General features: G+C 40.2%; 1 protein-coding gene across 1 annotated transcript in view; it reads right to left on the bottom strand.

The window, feature by feature from the left end:
* Positions 1–9,229: 9,229 nt before the first annotated feature.
* LOC125042357 (muscle-specific protein 300 kDa-like) overlaps positions 9,230–17,500 on the bottom strand; it is a 16,269-nt gene continuing 7,998 nt past the window's right edge. The window contains exons 2-8 of the mRNA XM_047637913.1: positions 16,588–16,935; positions 16,039–16,213; positions 13,823–14,079; positions 13,193–13,472; positions 11,035–11,294; positions 10,614–10,772; positions 9,230–10,222 (exon numbers count right to left, since the gene is read on the bottom strand). Coding sequence (XP_047493869.1) covers positions 10,049–10,222; positions 10,614–10,772; positions 11,035–11,294; positions 13,193–13,472; positions 13,823–14,079; positions 16,039–16,213; positions 16,588–16,935 — 1,653 coding nt within the window. The 3' untranslated portion in view covers positions 9,230–10,048. The remainder of the gene's footprint in view (positions 10,223–10,613; positions 10,773–11,034; positions 11,295–13,192; positions 13,473–13,822; positions 14,080–16,038; positions 16,214–16,587; positions 16,936–17,500) is intronic.

Here is a 17,500-nt window from a genome sequence, read left to right as displayed (position 1 = left end):
TTGGTGGTTCTGTTGACGTCACGTTCAAATATAATGATGGAGTCAATCATAGTGTAGATAATTATTAACAACGGAATTAGTTCCCTTGTATAATGTACCTGTTATACATAAGAAGACCCTTTTTCGCCATAGTGTCTGCCTACCGTCCACTTGGGCTTTGTTTGGCGTACTTTAGAAACTGCAGACCCCTTGTGTTAACGGACAATACATTGTTGCATTTTGGTGGAACACCTCACCAGATGCAGGTCATTTAATTTCCCGTGAAACTTCCTTCGAAGAATAAATATTATCAGTATATAGATTAACCAGACGGAGCTTTCCACAGTTTTTTTGTTTTTTTGTTTTAGTTTACTCCTTTTTATTTGCACCAATAGCATTCACCTTGGGATAGTTCAAGTTAAAATGTGAATGAACATCCTCACAGCGCATGAGATGTATTTGACCGGTTCGACTATTATCAGAAATAAATGTGTTTCTGACGAAGATAGAGTCGAAACTGGTCAAATATATTTCCTCCCCTGCAAGGATATTCATTCTCATTCTTACCTTAGCCTATAAACTGAAAATAATCACCCGTCTACTGCTAAATGATTTAGAAAGAAGCTTTCATTTCTTAGGAGTAATATGCAGATTACGTTTAGCGCCTTCCAGAGTCTGGCAGTATCGCATAAGATATTCCAAGCCCGTGATATATACGCTATCGATGATCTTGCATCTTCTGAGATGTGTTCAGAAACTATGACATTGCTGATTAAAAAGACACTCTGAAAGCAAAAGACCTAAAGAGTATCTTACTAACAACAGCTAATTCTCTAGCTGTCTATCTATCTCTGTATATCTACCTATTTCTCTCTGTCTGCTTATCTGTCTATCTATCTTAACATCTCTCTCTATCTATCTATCCATCTATCTATCTCCATCTCGCTCCTTCTCCCTCGCTCTCCCTCTCTCTCCCTCTCCCTCTCTCCACCTCCAAAGACAACCCTCATAACAAGCTCATGTGATTGCCGCCTATTACCCTAATCCACTCCAGCAAATTCTCTCATTTAGTACAGTATCTAATCCTCTTCCAAGGCTATTCAATTCCAATCTCGTATACAGTGAACTCCATGTCACTTATGATGTCCAATGACCCCTATTCCGTGTGTTAATGACCATAGGATTTCCTTGTCTCGCTGGGATCATTAGGGATATCGTAAGTACACTGCCTTGGAATATTTGATTAATTATCAATTGCTTACATATTCTCCCCAACCCTTTCGCAAAGCCATAAGTGGGATCTTGGGCATCATTAGCTTAGAGATTTAGGAAAAAAAAGCGAAAGGTTTTGACTTTTGGTTATAATTGGCTACTCTAATGCATCTTGACTGAGATGTGAAAAGGGATTGGCTCGTTTAAACACAGAAGGTTGAAGGTTGCATTTATAGGATAAGAGTTGGATGATTTGTAACTAATGTTATTTTGGCATACTGATATGCGGAGATTCATTTATACATGCGTATACACATATATATATACACACACACACGCACAGTGTATGTATGTTATATATATATATGTGTGTGTGTGTGTGTGTGTGTGTGTGTGTGTGTGTGTGTGTGTGTCTTTGTGTGTGCGTGTATATGTATGTGTGTGTGTGTGTTATGTTCACTATCTCTCTCTCTCTCTCTCTCTCTCTCTCTCTCTCTCTCTCTCTCTCTCTCTCTCTCTCTCTCTCTCTCTCTCTCTCTCTCTCTCTCTCTTTCACTCTCACTTTAAATCTATCTGTCTATCTTTTACATATTCTATCTATTTATCTATCTATATATTATATCTATTAATCTCTCTCTCTCTCTCTCTCTCTCTCTCTCTCTCTCTCTCTCTCTCTCTCTCTCTCTCTCTCTCTCTCACTCTCTCTCTCTCTCTCTCTCTCTCTCTCTCTCTCTCTCTCTCTCTCTCTCTCTCTCTCTCTCTCTCTCTCTCTCTCTCTCTCTCTCTCTCTCTCTCTCTCTCTCTCATTCTCACTCTCTCTCTCTCTCTCTCTCTCTCTCTCACTCTCTCTCTCTCTCTCTCTCTCTCTCTCTCTCTCTCTCTCTCTCTCTCTCTCTCTCTCTCTCTCTCTCTCTCACTCTCTCTCTCTCTCTCTCTCTCTCTCTCTCTCTCTCTCTCTCTCTCTCACTCTCTCTCTCTCTCTCTCTCTCTCTCTCTCTCACTCTCTCTCTCTCTCTCTCTCTCCCTCTCTCTCTCTCTCTCTCTCTCTCTCTCTCTCTCTCTCTCTCTCTCTCTCTCTCTCTCTCTCTCTCTCTCTCTCTCTCTCTCTCTCTCTCTCTTTCTTTCACTCTCACTCTAAATCTATCTGTCTATCTTTTACATATTCTATCTATTTATCTATCTATATATTCTATCTATTAATCTCTCTCTCTCTCTCTCTCTCTCTCTCTCTCTCTCTCTCTCTCTCTCTCTCTCTCTCTCTCTCTCTCTCTCTCTCTCTCTCTCTCTCTCCCTCTCTCACTCACTCTCACTCTCTCTCTCCTTCGCTTTCCTCATCTCCGTTCCCCTCCCCCACTCCCTTCCTCTCTCTTTCCTTCCCAACAGGAACTGACGTAATGAAGCAACAGGAGTCCCAGTGGCCTGATGAGACGGACCAGATGGCTACCTGTGCTGGAAGAATCACCATCTCGGGAAAAATGTAACCTTTTAAGGTGTTTTGTCTGTTGCGTGGAGCTTCTACTGCCACACAGGGATTCGGCAAAGTTGCATGTTGCATTCTGTAAATAAAGGCATATCCTTTTCGTCCGTTCTTTCCAGTTTCCCAGGCGTCTAGATCCAGTTAAGGCGAGGGGGCTTAATCATATGCTGGCGAGAGCGTGTGGGTACTATCTTCTATATCCTATGAATACTCCTCATTCTGAATTCTTGTGCTTTATCATTACCTCTGTGAATGCTTGTAGTTTATTCTTGCTGGCCTCCGTAGTGATGGGATAGAGGGGATAAAATAATGAATGATATGTATAAGGAATACCAATTGTTTTGTTTATCTCAGTTCGCCAAGTTCCTTGCAAAAAGTAAGGCAGATACGAGATCGGAAAAGTAGTTTTGGTAATAAAGAAACACATGTCTCTGGCGTGTCGTCCCACCAGAAGTAGACAAGGAGTTAAGGATTCCTCCCGAGAAGCCCTCCTCGTAAAATAAGACCTTCAGGGCGTCAGTTACGGCTCTAAAGGTCTGCTTGGTGACAGAGAAGTATTCACGGGCCTACTCAAGGGAGGCCTGCGGAGGAGGGTTACACGGGTGGTCAGCGTCGCCGTAAAAGGTGCTACTAACATTCGGACTACGGGAAATCCAAGGGACAAATCAGGAGGAGGCTTAGGCAGTGCTGTAGAAGATATCATCCGGCAAGGCTTTTCGGGGGGGAGCCAATTTACCTGTGAAAGATTCCTACTGAAAAACACCGTGAACAACAAAACGAAGGGGAGAACAGGGAAACGGGATCCTGTCAAAGATCTTTTCGTTTTAGCGCTTCACCAGGGTATACTATCCTGATAAAACTGTAAAGCGAAATTGCCTTCTGTTTATGTGTTTGTTTCCCTTTTCTTCCTTTCTCTGTTTTATTTGGATCGGAGTCGCCGTTTTCTGTGAAAAGACGAAGTTCTCCAGACCAATATTTGACCCCAAGCTTACGTTGGTCGCTTCAAATCACAAAGATGAAGAGGAACCGAGCGTATTACGATATACGAATTACTCACTCTTATTCAAAACATAACATATTGTCGATATAAAGCATCACGTCACCACGACCGGATCTGCAGTGAAGATCTCCGAATATGCAACCTACTCTGCAATATACTGAAGCGACCTGTCGTGCTTACCTTCCACCGGAACTGCAAAGATCTACCACACGAAACTACAGGGGAGTCCTCCTGGCTCAGCTACCTAATATATTGCTTTTAATCTCACACGTAACAGTCACTCGTAGGGCACTTGAGGCGGGCAAAGGAATCACGTGGAAGATCTGTGTCTTTGTGAAATAGAAGAGGGATATATAGTTTGATTTCAAGGTCAAGTACCGAGGATATACAGAAATATTAACACGAAACTCAAAGATGTCGTAGTTTATTTATAAATATATGTAAATATAAATATTTACATATACATATGTATACTTTACTTATACATATACATATGTATACTTTACTTATACATATACATATGTATACTTTACTTATACATATACATATGTACTCTTTACTTATACACATACATATGTATACTTTACGTATACCTATACATATGTATACTTTACTTAAACATATACCTATACATATGTATACTTTACTCATACATATACCTATACATATTTATACATATACACGTCCACATACTCATACACTCATACATATGTATGTGTGTATATAAATATCCATATACATATACCTACACATACACATACACATACACATACAAATACACATATGCATATTTCTATACATAAAACACACACACACACACACACACACACACACACACACACACACACACATATACATACATATATACTTAGATTTATATTTTGATTAAGACTTGGATATAGATATGCATATGTACGCAGCATCGTTCCAGATTTATTAGAATTATAAAAGATAAACATAATGATAATGATAATAATGTTTATGATGATGATGATGTTGATGATAATGTTGATGATGAAAGATAATGATGATGATGAGATGATGTTGATGTTGAAGATGATGATGATGTTGAAGATGATGATGATGATGATGATAATGATAATGATAATGATAATGATAATGATAATGATAATGATAATGATAATGATAATGATAATGATAATGATAATGATAATGATAATGATGATGTTGATAATGATGATAATAACAATTTAACAAACCACAAACAATGTTTCTCAGCAGTCTTTTTGTTCTTTTTGTTGATATTGTCACTGTTGGTGTGTTTCTCAGTAATGCTTTTGCTACTGTTATTTTTTTTACTGTTTCTGTTGTTATTGTTAATATTACTGTTATTACTCTTATTTTTGTGCTATAATTATTTTTATTGTTGTTATCGTCGTTCTGTTTTACATTTCTATTCCTTTTCATATCTTTCTTTTCGCAAAAATTCCCTATTCGTACACCAGCCTTATTTACTTCTGAGTCATCTAACAATAAAGTCATTGCGACATTGAATTATCCATTTATATAACGAAATATCCAGTCATCTGTACTAATAATACAACTGTATTTTTTTCTTACTTGAACATCTATTAATTGAAAGTCGACAAAGAGTGAAAAAGAAATATCAATTTGTTTTCAGATTCTTTGGACTATGTTTGAACAATGTATATATCAATGAATTTTTACTTGAATTTCTAATCAAGGGTATGTGTGTGTGTTTGTGTGTGTGTGTGTGTGTTCGTGCAATAGACTGCCATTCGTCTTCATTGACTCCATGCACAAAAGTCTTTTTTTTCTTTTTTTTTCAGTTTGTATCCATATTTTTCAGATTATTTTTATATTCTTTCAGTTTATTTCTATATATTTTTTTTTTCATTTAATTTCAATATATATATTTTTCAGTTCATTTCTATATATTGTTTCAGTTTCTCTTCTTTCTTTCTTTCTTTCTTTCTCTCTGACTGTGCAAATAGTACAAAAAAAAATTGTTACCAAGACATCTTTGTCATGTCTTTTGCTGTGTGTAATTGTTTATTCATATTTTTGTTATGGATATATATAGAAAGATAGATAAATAAATAAATAGATAGATAGATAGATAGATAGATAGATAAATAGATGGATAGATAGATAGATAGATAGATAGATAGATGAATAAATAAATAAATATATAGACAGAAAGATAAAAAGATAGATAAATAAATAGATAGATAGATAGATAGATAGATAGATTTTTTATTTCTTCCCTTCCTCTTTCCTCTCACTTTTCTTCATTCACGTGTTTAGTATTCTTTTTTATTTTTTCCTTCCCTAGTTTCTATCGTTCATTTTTTTCATAACAGTTAAGTAATTCCATCATTTCCTTTTTGTTTCCATTTCTCTATCCTTCAAATTTCTCAAAACGGAATCTACATGTAAGTATTTCCTTCATTAACTTTCTCAATTACTGTGATTTCCAGTTATGCTTAAGCCAAGGTTATTTATGATTGTTATAATTAGCATAATCACCCTCCCCCCCTCCCCTCCCCCCCCCATCCCCCTCAGGGAAGAAGTCAGGGAAGAAGTCGATAGATTGGGAAGAAGTCGATAGACCGATACGCGTCGAAATAACATCCTGATTTAGATACTGACTGAAATTTCCAATACTTCATTTGATATATATATTTTATTTTGTGTGTGTGTGTGTGGGGGGGGGGGGGGGCTGAGAGAGAGAGAGAAAGATGTAAGTTTCCAGTTTTTTTTTTGTTTTTTGTTAAGTCTAAAGAACTTCGGTTTGTCATTTTGAAAAGAAAAAAAAAATCTTAATTTCCAAGAACCTCGGCTTGTGAACCTTTTTTCCTCCTTTTTCTTTACTAGACTTGTCCTTTTTTTTCTTTTCTTTTCTTTCTTTTTTTTTTTGTTATTATAAGTATTATTTCCACGAAAGTTGAGTGGCTGTAGAGTATGATTTCTTCAGGGAAATCTGAAGTGAGGTTTGTGATTCACTGACTATTGGTTTCTTTCTCATTACCAATACTCTTCTTTCGCCAGTTGACTGTCCTTCGTCCTCGTTAGCTCTGTGTGCAAAAGTTTTTTTTTTTTTTTTTTTTTTTGAGGGAGGGGGAAGGGGGTCTCTATGTATCTTTTGTTTTTTTTTTTTTCTGGTTTCTGGTTTCTTTTCTTTTGTTTTCGTCTGGTTTTCTTCTGTTTTCTGGTTTCTTTTCTCTTTTTTTCGTCTGGTTTTCTTCTGTTTTCTAGTTTCTTTTCTCTTGTTTTCGTCTGGTTTTCTTCTGTTACCTGGTTTCTTTTCTCTTGTTTTCGTCTGATTTTCTTCTGTTTTCTAGTTTCTTTTTTCTTGTTTTCGTCTGGTTTTCTTTTGTTTTCTGGTTTCCTTTATATTGTTTTCGTCTGATTTTCTTCAGTTTTCTGGTTTCTTTTCTCTTGTTTTCGTCTGTTTTTCTTCTGTTTTCTAGTTTCGTTTTTCTCGTGTTCGTCTGGTTTTCTTCTGTTTTCTAGTTTCCTTTTTCTTGTTCTCGTCTGGTTTTCTTCTGCTTTCTATTTCCTTTTCCTTGTTTACGTCTGGTTTTCTTCTGTTTTCTAGTTTCCTTTTTCTTGTTTTCGTCTGATTTTCTTGTTTTCCGGTTTCTTTTCTATTGATTTCGTCTTGTTTTCTTCTATTTTCTAGTTTCTTTTCTCTTGTTTTCGTCTTGTTTTCTTCTGTTTTCTGGTTTCTTTTCTCTTGTTTTCGTCTGATTTCCTTCTGTTTTCTATTTCCTTTCTATGGTGTTCGTCTGGTTTTCTTCTGTTTTCTAGTTTCTTTTCTCTTGTTTTCTTCTGCTTTCTGGTTTCTTTTCTCTTGTTTTCGTCTGATTTCCTTCTGTTTTCTATTTCCTTTCTATTGTGTTCGTCTGGTTTTCTTCTGTTTTCTAGTTTCTTTTCTCTTGTGTTCGTCTGGTTTTCTTCTGTTTTCTAGTTTCTTTTCTCTTGTTTTCGTCTGATTTTCTTCTGTTTCCTGGTTTCCTTTTTCTTGTTTTCGTTTGGTTTTCTTCTGTTTTCTTGTTTCTTTTGTTTTCGACTGATTTTCTTTTGTTTCCTAGTTTCTTTTCTCTTGTTTTCGTCTGATTTTCTTCTGTTTTCTATTTCCTTTCTATTGTTTTCGTCTGATTTTCCTTCTGTTTTCTAGTTTCTTTTCTCTTGTTTTCGTCTTGTTTTCTTCTGTTTTCTAGTTTCTTTTGTTTTTGACTGATTCCCTTCTGATTTCTGGATTCCTTTCTATATGTGTTTTTATTTTCTGTTTCTTTTCTCTTGTTTCCTTCCTTTTTGTCATCTTTCTAGATATACTTTTTATCTGCTTGTCATTTTTTGTCTATTTTGTATATTTTTCCTCCTACATCTGATTACGTATACAATTGCATATTTATGAAGATATATTTATGTGTGTGTGTGTGTGTATGTACTTGTGCGTGTGTGTGTGTGTGTGTGTGTGTGTATGTGCTTGTGCGTGTGTGTGTGTGTGTGTGTGTGTGTGTGTGTGTGTGTGTGTGTGTGTGTGTGTGTGTGTGTGTGTGTGTTGTATAAGCGCCCGTTTTATTATTGTATTTAAATCCTCGTGAATATCTGTATTAATATCTCTCTTTCATTTCATCTTTCTCTTTTTATCTTTTTTTTCTTTCTCACTCTCTCTCTATCTCTCTTTCTCTTTCTCTTTCTCTTTCTCTTTCTCTTTCTCTTTCTCTTTCTCTTTCTCTTTCTCTTTCTCTTTCTCTTTCTCTTTCTCTTTCTCTTTCTCTTTCTCTTTCTCTTTCCATTTCTCTTTCTCTTTCTCTTTCTCTTTCTCTTTCTCTTTCTCTTTTTCTTTCTCTTTTTCTTTTTTTTCTTTCTCTCTCTCTCTCTCTCTCTCTCTCTCTCTCTCTCTCTCTCTCTCTCTCTCTCTCTCTCTCTCTCTCTCTCTCTCTCTCTCTCTCTCTCTCTCCCTCTCTGTCTGTCTGTCTGTCTCTTTCTTTTTCTTTCTTTCTTTCTTTCTTTCTTTCTCTTTCTCTTTCTCTTTCTCTCTCTCTCCCTCTCTGTCTGTCTATCTTTTTCTCTTTCTCTACCTTACATATCAATTCTCTTACGAGCTAGTCAATACGAAGTTCTTTTTAGTCAAGTGTATGTCCGTTGTTTTCTGGTCCTACTACAGTTTATAATTTCTTAATAACTATATACTTTTCCTGTCTCCATTTATATAAGACGTCCGTTATCATTCTGTTGCTGTTGAGAAAAAAGGTGTGTGTGTGTGTGTGTGTGTGTGTGTGTGTGTGTGTGTGTGTGTGTGTGTGTGTGTGTGTGTGTGTGTGTGTGTGTGTGTGTGTTTGTCTGTATATGTGGGTGTCTACCTGTCTACTTGTCTGTCTGTCTGCCTGTCTGCCTGTCTGCCTGTCTCTGTGTGTACGTATGTGTGTCTGCATGTATGAGTCTCTGCGTGCGTGTGTTTGTCTGTGTTTTTCGCCTCGATAGGCCTACGTCAGAACCCCAAGTCGTCGATTCCTGCCACAGCACCTCATCAGCGTCAACATCAACACAAGGATCACAAACAAATCTTCGAGTTTGGTGTTTTATTTATGTTGTTGGTTCTATGACCTTCCTGAGGGCATTGTCATGAGGGAGTTTTTTTTTTTTAATATTTTTATTTTTCTTCAAAGAAAATGGCCATGAGTATACAGCTGGCAGACACCAAAATCATCCAGTATTTTGTAGACTCCAAACTCTCGTCGCCATAATGTAGCGCTGCTCTCAGTAATTCATATTGTAAGTCACAACTCTCTATTTTTTTTAATTATTCATTTATTCATCTATTTGCATCATCGCAGTGTTGTCAAATAAACATCGATTTCTCAAACATGTAAATATTATTTTTTTCCATCTCGTAATTCGAAAAACAGAAGAGAAATAAAAGAAGAAGACGAAGAAAAGGAGGTGGATAAAAATGTTACAGTTATATTAAGGGATATGTATTGTCGCAAGGTGAGCGCGGACCTATGCCGTGCTTCCCCCAACCACTGATGGCATTCCCGAAGGTCCTCTCTTAACAGTATTGAAGTTTACAGACGACGTGAGGACCTTCAGCACATGAAATCTTTTTTCATATTTTTCTTTTAGGAATAAAATTGTTTAACCTTAAATGATACTCTCGACACTCTTCAAGACATTCACACTGACCGCATGAAACTGTATTTCATGTCCGTTCCTGGACGCGGCACCGGCTTGAAAAAAGCGATCACCGGTTGCGGACGGCGGGACAGACATTTCGTGTGGACATGCGTAGAGATACTCAAGTGATAACAACAAGTCAAGGAATAATTATAATTAAATTCTCGCGTGTTTTTTCTTTTTTTTTGGGAGGGGGGGATGGTACGCCCTTAGACGGTTGTCAGGAGTTCCTTCTTCTTGGCAAACAGCTCCTTCATGGAAGCGAACACCTTCTCCAACTCCTCGATCTTGGGGTCATCAGTGTTAGGGACGTCGCTCATCTTCACGGTCAGCTCGTCTGTGGTCTTCTGGAGGTCCTGCCAGGTGTTGACCAGAACTTGGACCTGCGGGGGAAACCAAGAGGCCGTGTGAAAGGAGGTTGGAAGGTTTGACAAGGCGAGCTTACTACACTGAGGATTCTTCGATTTCGTTTGTGCTTGTGATTATTGGGATTATCTTTGTTATCCTAATCATTATTATTATCCTCCTCAGTGTCAACATTTTTTTTTTTTTTTTGTTATTACCATTATGATTTTCTGTAGTCTAGAATGACTATTGAATTAATTCATATATAAAATATGGACACACCTTATGAAGAAATATATATAAAAAGTCAGATAACGTAACCCGGTAGACATCCCAAAGAGGCCGGAACTTGAAGCCCCAAATAAGCCAAAAGTTGAAGCCCCAAAGAAGCCCTAAAGAAGCCCAAAGTTGAAGCCCAAACGCGATTACCTTCTCGACGCGCTCGGCAGCGGCCTTCTTGACTTCATCCCAGCGGCCGCCGAGTTCGACAACCTCGTTCTCGGTGTTGCTCTGCTTTTCCATGAGTTCACGGGCCTTTCCAGCATCGTCGAGCTTCGTCTTGTTGTCGGCGCACAGGGTGTCAAAGTTCTGGCGGAAGATGGAACGGGAATTAGTCAAACGGCCATGAGCGGCAGGCAGCAGGTGTACGTAACCCCCTTTTAAATTCGGTGACCAGTCTGGGTCTCTTTTCCGTCACTGCTCCTTCTAGATTAAGGAAAGGTCGCACGTGCGTATATCAAATGTGTTTATTCTACCTATCATCTCAAGTACGTTTTCTCACGTACCCTCTCCTGTCTCTACCTCTGTTCTCACTCCACACAGTCCACATTCGCTCCACGTGCTCTCTCACCTGGCAGTCCTCAAGCAGCGACAAGCACTCGGCGAGGTTGTTGGGCTTGGGCAGGGCTTCCTTGATGTGGGTCTCGGCAGTCTCCATCCAGGGCTTGAACTCCTTGACGCCGCACAGGTAATCGGCGTAGAAGCGCTGGTCCTGTGAGATGGAGCCAGCCTCCTTCTCCACTGCCTCACAGACCTCGGTGATGTACTGCTTGTACTCTTCCCAGGTGGCCATGGTGTTCTTAGCGGTCTCGGACTTCTCCAGGTCCTCGTCTGCGGAGGCAAGGGGCGCGTTAGGAGACTTGGACACGCGGGTCGGTCGCTTCTCGCCGGCGGGTCTACTGGGCTTCGACTCAGAGGGTTCGACATGATGCAAGGAGGATGCAGGGAAGTTGCAAAGGGGGTTTATTCCATGCTCAACCTATCTTTTAATTTTGCTTTATTTTTTTCTCATAGTTCTGTGTAGAATTATCTCCATCAGTAACCAGACACGGACGTAAATTTTGGCATATTTAATTGAAACACTGCTTTCGATGAACAAGGTTAATGTGTTATTTTTTATTGTTGTGAGTAAAACAAAAGAAAATGTTCAAAACCCAGAAACATCATATAATACGAAAGTAACTGATAATGATAATATCTTTGATAATAGTAAGAACGGCAATAAGTATAAGAGAGATAGTAACAAAATTGCAAATTAATTGGAAATCATAAAAAAGAACTTTTTCACGAAATACACAACGTAAGTTATTATTTTCCTCAGCAAATGAAACGCAAATTTCCATCGAGCAAAAGAATGCAGCAAGCGAGACGTGGCAACGGCGCATTACAGCGGGTTACGCATGTGGCAAATAAACGCAAGAGAAGAAAAAAAAGAAAACAAAGAAGAAAAAAAATAACGTCGATAAGTTGGCAAGGACCTTTCTTCAAGACTTACGTTTCGGAGCGAGCTGTCATCATCGGCGAGGCATACCATGAGAATCACAGGAGGCCGTTGGGAAAGGGTTAACCCAAGGAATCTGATCTAAGCTGGAAAGGACGTGGGGTGTGGAAAGGAGAAAGGGACAAGGGGATGGGTAACCAGGTTGATGAAGATGAGAAAGGAGCAATTGGAAGAAATGGGGGAAATGGGGAAATGGAGAGAATAAGAAGGTGGAAAGGTTGTGCTGACGAGGTTCTTCTGTTTTTTTTTTTTTGTTTTTTTTTCGGTAAGAAAAATAGGATTGGGTCAGTTTGGTTTCTACGAGCTAAATAAACACACAAGTTTAGAACAAGGTTTACAAACCATATATATATACAATTTTTTAAAGTCTAGATATAGCTACAGGGACTAACACTTATACTTTTTATCTATACTAGAATCCCATGCAGTAAGGATTTATATACTGAATCATAGGGTTAAGGAAAATGTTTCAGAAATTCACATTCTCAGTGGACTAGATTTGCATGCTAGTGGGAGGGGGGGGGGGCGTACAGCCTGACGTGAAAATATATATTTTATCTATTGGAAATTTTCCTTAGATATCTACATTTTTTTTTTAATTAATGGAACATATTTTAAGACGTCAGACTGGTAGGTAATGCCATGCCTTATACTGTATAGAGGATAGAAATTTAATTTAAAAAAAAGAAAATGAAAACTTTTTTCTCGTTTTCTGGAAATTACCACTGTAAGTAAACTCTCTTCTAAGGAAAGTTCTCTGTCTATATCGATCTATCTATATATCAGTCTCTATATATCTGTCTATCTATATATCTCTATCTATCTATCTATCTATCTATCTATCTTTCAATCTCTCTCTCTCTCTCTCTCTCTCTCTCTCTCTCTCTCTCTCTCTCTCTCTCTCTCTCTCTCTCTCTCTCTCTCTCTCTCTCTTTCTCTCTCTCTATCTGTCTATCTATCTATCTATCTCTCTTTCTCTATCTCTATTTCTCTCTCTCTCTCTCTCTCTCTCTCTCTCTCTCTCTCTCTCTCTCTCTCTCTCTCTCTCTCTCTCTCTCTCTCTCTCTCTCTCTCTCTTTCTCTCTCGTTCTTTCTTTCTCTCTCTCTCTTTCTTTCTCTCAATCTCTCTCCTTCTTCCCCATCCCCCTACCCTATCCCTCTTCCTATCCCCCACCCCTCTTCCCTTCCCCCACCCCTCTTCCCTCCCCCCATCCCCCACCTTCCGTACCTGTGAGGAGAGCCTTGTATTCCTTGTGGAGAGGTTCGACCTCGGGGAACTTGACTGTGCTCTGCTCCTGGAGGATGAGGATCTCCCTCACGCGGTCCTCAGGGCTGAGTTCGCCGGAGGTCGTGATCTCCTCGAGCTTGGTGTTGACGGGGGTGGCCCAGTCCTTGAGCTCCTTGGCGTGGTTCACGGTCTTGGTGAGCTTCTCGTTGTACTCGAAGAGCTTGTCGAGCTTGGCCTTGCACTTTTCGATGATGGTGCGCTTCTCCTCGACGTCGGCGACCTGGAGGGCGAGGAGGAGGAGGAGGGTCTTAGAGCCGTGTCTTTGGTATTGAGGTTGTGGTTGTCTCTCTTCTTCTTGTTTTTAATTTGTTTATTTGTTTATACATTTTTGAATTTTTGAATCTTTTGGCTGAAGAAGTGAGGAGAGCAAGCTTAGGGGTAACGACCGAGTACTGGAAGAGACCTAATGATAAAAAGGTTCAAGGGTCATTTATATAAAACATATATAACATGAATTAACAACGGGAAAAAAAAACGAGAAAGGGAAAACAAAGAAGAAGAAAAAAACAGGAAAAAGAAAAACCGCGCGTAAGAGACCAAAACAAAAGGCGATCGCCTCTCGACCCGCACCTCCTTGTCCAGGAATTCCTTCTTGTCGTCACCAGCGAGGACAATGATAGTCTGGTAGCACTTCTTGATGGTCTCCAGCATCTCGTCGGCCTTCTTCTTCTCCTCCTCCCAGATCTCGAGCTTCTGGGCGAGCTTCCTGGCGCCCATGACGGGGTCGTAGAACTTCCTGTAGCGCTTGAACTCGGTCTCCAGCTTCTCGATGGGGCCGTTGATGGCAGAGCGCATCTCGTCGTACTTCTCCCAGTCCTTGGCGGAGTCTGGCGGGAGAGAGGTGGAGGGTGAGACATTTACGCTTTTTTTCTTTCTTTCTCTTTGAGGGGGAGAAAAAGGGGAGTCAGGAGCCTGGCGGGAGAGAGGGTGGAGGGTGAGAAATTTACGTTTTTTGTTTTATTCTTTTCTCTCTTCTCCTTTTCTTTTTCTGTGTTTTTTTTGTTTTTCTTTTTTTTTTTGTTTTTGGGGGGGGAAGTCTGGAGGGAGAGAAGGCGGAGGGTGAGAGCATGGTTGATAATTTTGTTTCCCTTAAAGGGAGGAATATAAGCGGGAAGAGAAGAGAGTAACATGACAGAAGAATTTTATTTTAGAAGAGGGAAGATAGAAAAGAAAAAGAGGGACAGAGAGAACTAAAACACTTTAAAGGGAAAGTCTTTTAAGTGAAATTCTGTGAAGTGTTCGAAAGTGGCGGATTTTTGTTTAAGGTAGGACTAAAGCAAAACACTTTAAAGTGAGTTTTAAACATTCTCTTCTGAAAGGGGGTGAAGAAAGAAGAAGGAAAAGCAAAAGGGGATATAAAAATGAAGTAAAAGATTTTAGCGTGAGAGTAGGATAACATTTTTCTCTCGGCTATCGGGGGGGGGGGGGGGGTAAAGAAGAGAGAAAAGAAAACGGGAAATATAAATATATATATATATATATATATATATATATATATATATATATATATATATATATATATGTATGTATATAAGTGAGTGTTGGATTTTCTTTTCCTTTTTTAGGGGAGGGTGAAAAGCAGAGTAAAGGGTAGATAGAGAGAAGTGAAAGATTTCAGTGCAGGGATTTTTTTCCTTCTCTAAGTGTGTAGGACGGAGGGGGGGGGGGAGGAAAGAAGCTATAGAAAAAAATGAAAAAAAAACTTGAAAGATTTATTTGTCGTTATTGCTCTTTTGTTTATGATTTTAGGGGCACACGAAAGGGCAAAAGTGACATAAAAGACTGAATAATTAAATACAGGGAAAGTATATCTCTTTCTCTCATTAGAAAAGACTGGACCAGAAAAAAACACAGACACGAAGATAATAGGTAAGGGAAAGATTGAGTATTTGAATGTAAATCTCATGACTCCAGTCTGGGTTACAAAATGTATAAAGAAAAATAATAAATTCAAAGTTTAGCTGAAGGTTCACTCAACTTTTCTCTCACAGTTTTACTCGCTCACCACATGTATGCATGTGTGCGGGATGTATTATATTTTATGTGTGTGTGTATGTGTGTGTGTGTGTGTGGGTGTGTTTCATAGAGAAACTATGAGTTTATGTTTGTCTGTTTCTCTCTCTCTCTCTTGTACCTCCTTCCCTCCCCCAACCCCAATCCCTTCTTCCCTCCCCCAACCCCAATCCCTTCTTCCCTTTCTCTCCTCCCTCTTCCTTACCCTCCCCCCTCCTTACTTTCCTCCCAAACTCCTTTACTCACTGCAGAGCATGGTGTACCTCCCCCACTTCGTTCTTCCTTCCTCCTGCCTCTTCCTTACCACCCCTCCTTCATTTCCTCCTCCCTCCCCCTTCCCCAGCTCCCCTACTCACTGCAGAGCATGGTGTGCCTCCTTCCCCATCCCCTCCCCCATCATCCTCCTCCTCTTCCTCCCTCCCCCTTCCCCAACTCCCCTACTCACTGCAGAGCATGGTGTGCCTCCTTCCCCAGCTTCCCTACTCACTGAAGAGCATGGTGTGCCTCCTTCCCTATCCCCTCCCCCTTCATCCTCCTCCCCTTTCCCCATTTCCCCTACTCACTGCAGAGCATGGTGTGCCTCCTTCCCTATCCCCTCCCCCTTCATCCTCCTCCCCTTTCCCCATTTCCCCTACTCACTGCAGAGCATGGTGTGCCTCCTTCCCTATCCCCTCCCCCTTCATCCTCCTCCCCTTTCCCCATTTCCCCTACTCACTGCAGAGCATGGTGTGCCTCCTTCCCCATCCCCTCTTTCTCCCTCCTCGTCTACTCACTGCAGAGCATGGTGTGCCTCTCCTTGGACTTCTCGTTGGCCTCCTTCCATGTGGTTTCCATCTTCTCGATGAGTTCGGTGAGGAAGGGAGCCTTGTTGGGGTTCTGGAGCAGCTTCTTGCCACGCTTCAGGAGCTCCTCGTACTGTTCGCGCTGGGACTCGACGGTGGCGATGACCTGAGGTGGAAAGCGGGAAGGAGAGAGAGAGAGATTAGGTGAGGTCAAGTGAGGTCAAGTGAGGTTAGAGGGGATCAGGTGGGGTTAGGAGAGGTTAGGTGAACTCAAGTGATATTAGGTTTATAATTGGGGGACTTTTTGATGATGAGGTTTGTGACTGTCGTAGGAATTATAGGTGACGGGAGTACTATACGAAGGGATAAAATGTAGATCCTGACTTGACGATTCTACCGATGTATTCCAACACCCCCCCGACCCCCAAGATACCCCCTAAGAAAAGCCCTGAGAGACCCCCTAAGAAGACCCCTGAGAGACCCCTAAGAAGACCCCTGAGAGACCCCTGAGAAGCCCCGAACCCCCATGAAGAGCCTCACCTTATCAGCCTTCTCGATCTGCTCCTCCACCATGTTCATGTTATGGGGATGGATCTCCTTGACGGACAAGTGACGCATCTCCTCCAGGGTCTTGAGGGTCTGGCTGATGTCGTCACCGTAGGCGTAACACCTGGCGTACACGTCCACCTTCGCCTGCGTCTCCTGAGTGGGGGGCATGAGCTTGTCGTGGCGGTCGATGAGAGCCTGGAGCTTCTTCTTCTCTGTGGCCTTGAATTCCTTGTCCTTGGAGCTCACCACGGTATCGTCGGACACGCGCATCGACACCTTCTCCAGCATCATGTCAAGCCATTCCTTCATGCCCTCCTTCTCGAGATCGCGGGTCAGGGACTGTGCGGGGCGGAAGAAGGGGGAGGCGTCAGTGGGCGAAGATATCGGAAGGGGAGTCACGATAGATAAATTGATAGATAGAGAGGGGGGCATCGAGAGAGTGAGATTGAGAGAGAGAGGGGTTGATAGATTGATAGATAAAGAAAGGGAAATATAGAGAGAGAAAGGTTGATAGATTGATAGATAAATAGAGGGAAATAGAGAGAGAGAGGTTGATAGATTCATAAATAAAGAGAGGGAAATAGAGAGAGAGAGATTGACAGAGAGGGAGAGATATATATATATATTAATATATATGTAGATAGATAGATATAGATAGAAAAAAAGTGAGAGTTTGATATGTTGATAGATTGATAGATAGGTTGGCAGATTATAGATTTATAGATAGACAGATAGATTGAAAGATAAATAGACAGATAGATATTAAAACACGGTATTTTAAATATGATATCAAATAATGTAACAAAGGTGTATATTCACATTACGAAAAATCATATAATGAGTAATACTATGTATATACATAATCTGGTATATGCATACATAAATAAGGCTTACACACCGGTCT

Source organism: Penaeus chinensis, chromosome 32 (genome assembly GCF_019202785.1).
Source record: "Penaeus chinensis breed Huanghai No. 1 chromosome 32, ASM1920278v2, whole genome shotgun sequence".
NCBI lineage: Eukaryota > Metazoa > Arthropoda > Malacostraca > Decapoda > Penaeidae > Penaeus > Penaeus chinensis.
This window is presented reverse-complemented; position numbering and strand designations above follow the sequence as displayed.